Source organism: Drosophila persimilis, unplaced genomic scaffold (assembly GCF_003286085.1).
Source record: "Drosophila persimilis strain 14011-0111.01,24,50 unplaced genomic scaffold, DperRS2 tig00000000-arrow-pilon, whole genome shotgun sequence".
NCBI lineage: Eukaryota > Metazoa > Arthropoda > Insecta > Diptera > Drosophilidae > Drosophila > Drosophila persimilis.
The window spans coordinates 21,974,226-21,980,543 of NW_020825288.1; the positions used below are offsets into that span (position 1 = coordinate 21,974,226).

A 6,318-nucleotide genomic window follows, 5' to 3' on the forward strand; every position below is an offset into this window, starting at 1 on the left:
GGCCCAAAAAATACAGAGGCAATCCGGTAATTTTCTAGAAACAAATACGCAGACTTGAGACTCTTTTAGGTGGCAAGATTGCAAAAAAAAAACTACATTGCATGGGCATGATTCAGCACATTGAAGATAAGAAAAAACAAGCATGTTTCTGTTCGGCTTCTTCACTTCTTGTTGAAGCACACAAATTCACTAATTCCCCCCTATATTTAGAGATGTCAATTTCGTGGAATCAAAGAAGCGGGTTAATTTGGGGCTCTGACAAAATTAATTTTAAAATCATGCCACAACAAGACTGCTGGTTGGTTCACAGGCGAATGCCGATGGCCTAAAAAGCCTTTATTCGATTTTGTTATTTCTTCTTAGGAAGGATTCCTTATGGGCTACACGCGGAGGTGCAAATTGGTGCATTCAAAAAAACTAATAATAATTGCTATATAGGATACAATTGGACAAACCAGCAGCTTTTTGAATTTGAAAGCACACCAAACAACAACAAAAAAACAACCATTATAAACTAAATCAACTGGTATTGTATAGTCTTTGAAATATACCCCTGTATGTACATACAACGTGCGAATAGTAGGCCCCTCAGAAGGCCTGGACTTTTTTCTCCGAATTTGGTAAAATAGTATTTAAAGAAAATAGTTGACTAGTACGAGTCTTATATCATTCGTCAAAGTAACTCGCAGCTATAATTACTGTTATAGCGGAAAATATGTCGACAAACAATTGTAAAAGCTTGAAAGTAAGTTTTTCTTTTTATTCTATAGATCTAAAATGGATTTTATCAAATCCATCTACAATTTAGCGTCCAAGCGGTGCCAAAAGAAGCTCCAACTCGGCAGTACCACCTGTTCCATCAACCACAAAAGCTTGCAAATATTCGGCAAAGGCTCTTAAAGATTCAGCAAAGGCTCTTGAAGATTCAGCAAAGGCTCCTAAAGATGATGTCAAGGAGTTCATAATTCGTGTGCCAAAGGTGCGCAACAACCGCCATATAATGCGCTTCAATGACAATTTGAAGGTAGATTTCACTCAATGGCAAAGTGCGAAGATGTCTCGGGAGAATAACAAGCATCTATTAATGGCCGAGGAAGAGAAAAATTTGGGGGCGAAATTTGGGGGCGGCACAGAGTACAATTGGCGTCAGTACGGGGGTGCACGCCGCAAGAAGAAAGCCAGCGTGGTCGAAAAGTATAGACCGGAGGCACAGCCCTGGTTGTTGCAAGTCGATGGGAAAATGGGAAAAAAGTTCAAGGGCATTCGTACTGGGGAAGTGGGTGCGAATGCCGCATACTATGTGTTCACCAATGCCCCAGATGGTAGGTTCAATGCGTACCCCGTCCATGAGTGGTACACGTTCCAGGCCATTGAGCGCTACAAAACCCTCACTTCGGAAGAGGTGGAGCTGGAGTTCGGACGTCGCGAGAAATCGCTTAACTTCTTCAACCTGATGATGCGCCGTCGGTACCAGACCGACGAGGAGGAACCGGATGCCGATTCGGCTAAACTCCTTAAGGCAACCGATGAGGGAATCAGCGGTCTGAAGATCTCTGATGAGGTCGAGTGGATGGTCTCGGGTGAATCCGAATCGGACGATGAAAGCGAAGAAGTGAAGCAAAAAGAGAAGGAAAAAGAAAACGGCATCATCGATGCTACTGATGGCAAAAAGGCCAAACCTAAGGGCAAAAAAGAGGTTAATATGAAGACGTTTTTCGAGGCTTTCGAAGACTCTGACGATGGTGACGTAGACAGTCGTGAAAGGGACTACATTTCCAGTTCCAGTGAAGAGTAAGCCTTCCATAATTACTAGAAATGCATACAAAGCATTTTTCTTCCACAGTGAACACGATCAAGAAGCCAAGGTGATCAAGGACTTGAAGGGAGTATCTGAAGAGGAAGCTCTACGAAAGCTGCTCAACTCAGACGAAGAAGATGATGATGAAAACTCGGATAACCAGAAAGACGAGAGCCAGGAGGAGAATCCTGAAGGCGGCGCATTTAGCAATCACATGGTGGAGACGCCATCAAATTTAAGCAGTGAAGAATCATCCATAGAATCCAGTTCCGACAGTTCAGACTCCGAAAAGGATCTCAGCAATGGGCCACCTAGAAAGAGGGTCACCTTCAATAAGAAGGAGAAGCGAATGTATAACGCGGCCAAAAAGTCTTCCAGCAAAGACTCCACCAAGCGCATAGGCAGTACTCCGCAAAGTACTCGTAATCCTACAATTTCGAACAACGCGAGGGCTCCCAGGAAGAATATCAGCGCCCCACTGCAACCGTCTATCTCTTTGCGTAAAATTAAGTAAGTTAACTATTGTTTATTTTTTCAAAAGTACACTAATAAATATGGCTCACATTTCAGCCAATATGGCGTCAACGAGGAGGCAGTTATGCGCTACCTTAAGCGGAAGCCATTGACACCCACCGAACTGCTCTCCAAGTTCCGAAACAAAGCCACAACCGACTCAAAAATCCGTCTGGTTGAGACCATGACGAAAATACTGAAGAAAATCGATCCCGTGAAGATTACCATTCAGGGAAAACTTTATTTCTCGATGAAATAGAAATTCCACCTTCATATGTATACAAATGTTCTTATCAAAGCACAATAGGTATCAATAAATCAATTCAGTTTTTAAACTTGTGTTGTTAATTAAGGAAAGTATGAACTTGACCTTAACATATTTTACATTCAATTTGCCAATGGATATTCTGAACACTATCTTTAAGAAACTCTGATTTGTTAATTTGAAAGAATATTTATTTATTTGTATTTCTAACAATAATTCATATTCGTTTAATTAATTACAATTTTATTTTCTGGTGGCTGTCATACCGATTACCCGGTACCATACAAACCATGGTAAATCTTTCGGCGTATTTCGTTTTCATTTGAATAAAAAAAAACATCTTATGCGGTACTTCATTAAATTGAATTAATTATTCATGCACAAAGTATTCAGTTTCAAAGAGCGGATCAGGTACGGTAAAGGGACGCTCACGTATAAAATTTTCGCATATTTTGACGACCAACAAATTGTAATACGGATTCGAAGTCCCAGTTCCTTGGTTGACATCTCCGAATGATTTTAAATGAACAGTAAGAACCAATGGATTCTCTGGTTGAACGTTATTTTTCTTCAGAATATTAATGAGCGGACCAACAACGTTCTTGTTTGCTCTCCTACATCCAGAGACATCGAGATATCGGAGGTTCTTACACCCTCGGAGTAGGCCAAGGATTGACGAGTTGGTTATTTTATTGGAGGATAGTATGATCACCTTCTGGAGCTGATCCGACTTGATGAAGTGCAAATATGTATTATTCAGATTGGAGAAGACAAGCGATTTTAGGGCCTTTAGTTGTCCGATGGTCTTGGCATTATTTTCATGGCTGGAGCATTTGTCAGTGCAATACAAGCGCAGCGCCAGCAAGGTGTTTGAATAGCGCGTGACCGATCTGCCTAATATCTTGCCCAGTTCTATATCGGAGTGGCATTTAATGTACAGTATTTTCAGCTTCGGTAAGTACGGCATTTCGCTTGAAACACGTACAACCCCGATTTTCAGGTACCTCAGCTTGGACCACAGCGGATCACGCGTAAAAGTAGCTGGAAAGTTTATGTGAACCTTTTCCAATTCTATAGATTCAAGCTGCGCCATGCCGCGGCAGAATTCGTAGATGTTGAGCACAATGTCGACGTTCCTTATACATATATTCTTCAGTTGCAACAAATTGACGACTGGCAGTACTGAAATAGACACAGCAAATATGTACAATATGTATAAACATTTCGAACGGATATTGCCAGACAATGGCAAGACTTACCGTCTTTAGGGTTAAACGCAAACAATAGCAGGGTGATCAGTCCGGGGAGTTTCACTAAGGCCGTTAAATCAATTGGAGTGTAGTCATTCCTCAATATCAGACCCTTCAGGTTCTCCAGTCCCACTAGCAACGGCTTAACCTCGTTCCAATACTCGTGGCGTATTGGAATGATAAGTTCCTTCAAGTTGGGACAATATTCGGATGCCAGCTTGACGGCAGCCGAGGCAATCTCCGCACTATAACACGCAATGTGCAGAACAGTTGAGCCGCATGCGGATAATATGAACGACCAGTCCTCAATAGGCAAACTCTCAATTTGTATTTTCTCGTAGCATTTGCTTTCGACGGCGTAAATGGCAATAGCCTCCTTAAATACTGGATGACTTTTGGCTAGACATTGTCTATCCTTCGTTTGCTCAAGGTATTCAAATATAGTGCTGATCATCTTCGGTGCTAGGTCCACAATATTCACCATTTTTCAACACAAAGTATTACAAATTAGACGATTTTGTACGGAAATTAAATTTACATTTAACGCAAGAAACGGCATGTGTTGTACAAGTGATTCGTAGGTTTGTTACTTAGACCCGGTATTTGCCAGTGTTGGAAAGGGGCCGACTGGATTAACCCATTACGGGCCACTCCTAATGGGCTTCCTCACTGATGAAATTTAAATACCAAAATAATCGTTTTTGGAAACATATTAAGGTGTATCCCACGACCACAGTTATTAATAATTGCAATGAGTAATTGAGTTTGGTTGCAATCGCCTGCACTGTCCACATGTCATGTAACCTGGCCTTGGACTTGCATGACACCTCGGCAAAAATGATTAATTGCTGCTTGTTGGCTTCAATCCAATCCCTTTGAATTGTAATAGAATTTGGATCAAGAGCGCCGATAGTCTGGCGGATCAGCTGGTCGAGCTTGGATCATATCGATAATTACACTTCGGATTATGGTGTGGGCACACTGTTTCTCCTATTGGCAAAAAAAATGTAATGTGGAAAAGACGCATAAAATGCCTGAGCACATAAAGAAAATCCCGCAATCCGGGTAAAAAATTAGCCGTCGTCAATGCCTATGCAAATTAGAGCCCAGATATAACAACTATCGTAAAAAAGAAATGTGCGTCTGTCGTGAAAGAGGAACCAAGAGAAATGGAGGGGATTTGGAAATCCAGAGCATATTTATAATAATCTAAATGATCTGTCTAGCGCTGAGCGCAGGTCGCTCAGCAAGGTGCGGGCGCCTTAGGAGAAGATTTTCAACGCGAGTCCAATCAAAGGCCACTGTCACCACAGAATCCAGCGAAACGCATAGGCTGGATACCGTTCGTCTAGCGATAAAAATATAATACCAAATTATACCTCATACCACTTTGTTAACAAATGTGGCCTTTATGGTCTCAACCATAACTCAAACGAGGGGGAACGTTGTGAGTTGCTGCGGAGACCACAACTATACATTTATACCCGATACTTAGTCAGTATGCCTCTACTCCGGCAGACGCCGCGAATATTAAGCGACACGACAAAGAGTACGTGCGAGAGAGACAGAAAATCAGTCTGAGCGTGACGTCGGGCGCTGCGTAGCCACTGAGAGCCTTGAAGTCATATTTTGCAGTTGGCGAAACCGACCATGAAACCTGTGTGTTAGAAAGAGACAGAGCGAGAGAGCATGAAATTGTTTTCTTGATTCTGCCCATAATAATTATATGATCTGGTTCAGATTTTGCATTCTAGAAGATATAGTCATCCTCCACGATTCTTCGTAGTTCTGTTTTCTTGTATCTTTAAAATTGTGGGTGGGGCGAAGTTTTGAAATATTCTTGTAACAGTGACACATCACAGAAGTCCGGATGTAAAATGTCGTTGCTCTAGCTCTTGTAGTCTTTGAGCACTAGGCGCTGATAGAGACGGACGGATGGACAGACAGACAGAGTTCAATCGACTCGACTTTTGATGCTGATCAAGAATATATATACCTTATGGTGTCGGAAACGATTCCTTCTGTACGTTACATACATCCATTTTCACCACAAATCTAATATACCCCAATACTCATTTTGAATATCGGGTATATAAAACTCGAAAAATTTCTGCTAGGCGTTCAGCCATAGTTTCTTTTAAGTTCAGTTTCAGGACGCACCATTTCGGTTAGCGCTCGAAAAAATAGTTTAAAAAAAATAGTTGCATTGCAGTTTTGTTTGTTTTATCGAAAGGAAAATTCCTTTTTAATTTCGATAAAATGCAATTTAATGAAATTTCTGGCGCCTTAGCAAGCAACAAATCAAAAAGTAAAGCATACAAAAAATAAGAACAAATCAAATGCTCTAAGAATAAACAAAAATCGTGCTGCGTGAACCATTCGGAAATACTTTTTCTGTGGCGCAATACGGCACAATACATCGAAAAGGGATGGGATGGATTCCCGTGGGGGCAACTTTTGGCTGGTAGGGTCTGCCACAAATTTCTAGCAGC

The 6,318-nt window shown here is 41.5% G+C and overlaps 2 protein-coding genes across 2 annotated transcripts; one reads left to right on the forward strand and one right to left on the reverse strand.

The window, feature by feature from the left end:
- The first annotated feature begins 715 nt into the window (after positions 1-715).
- On the forward strand, positions 716-2,573 carry LOC6591565 (general transcription factor IIF subunit 1). Its single transcript, XM_002017078.2, has 4 exons — positions 716-745; positions 809-1,791; positions 1,844-2,308; positions 2,369-2,573. The coding sequence occupies exons 1-4, from the start codon at positions 716-718 to the stop codon at positions 2,568-2,570; spliced, it is 1,680 nt and encodes a 559-aa protein (XP_002017114.1). The 3' UTR covers positions 2,571-2,573.
- A 373-nt stretch (positions 2,574-2,946) lies between these two features.
- Positions 2,947-4,310, reverse strand: LOC6591566. The gene is made up of 3 exons (XM_026991707.1): positions 3,836-4,310; positions 3,228-3,758; positions 2,947-3,083 (listed from the first exon to the last, which is right to left on the reverse strand). The coding sequence occupies exons 1-3, from the start codon at positions 4,308-4,310 to the stop codon at positions 2,947-2,949; spliced, it is 1,143 nt and encodes a 380-aa protein (XP_026847508.1).
- Between the last annotated feature and the right edge of the window lie 2,008 nt (positions 4,311-6,318).

Coding starts and splice junctions, on each gene's coding strand:
- LOC6591565 (XM_002017078.2), top strand. CDS start 716: ATGTCGACAAACAATTGTAAAAGCTTGAAA. Junction 746..808: donor ACAATTGTAAAAGCTTGAAA/GTAAGTTTTTCT, acceptor TCTACAATTTAG/CGTCCAAGCGGTGCCAAAAG. Junction 2,309..2,368: donor ATCTCTTTGCGTAAAATTAA/GTAAGTTAACTA, acceptor CTCACATTTCAG/CCAATATGGCGTCAACGAGG.
- LOC6591566 (XM_026991707.1), bottom strand. CDS start 4,310: ATGGTGAATATTGTGGACCTAGCACCGAAGATGATCAGCACTATATTT. Junction 3,759..3,835: donor TGCGTTTAACCCTAAAGACG/GTAAGTCTTGCC, acceptor TGTCTATTTCAG/TACTGCCAGTCGTCAATTTG. Junction 3,084..3,227: donor CCTTGGCCTACTCCGAGGGT/GTAAGAACCTCC, acceptor AATCATTCGGAG/ATGTCAACCAAGGAACTGGG.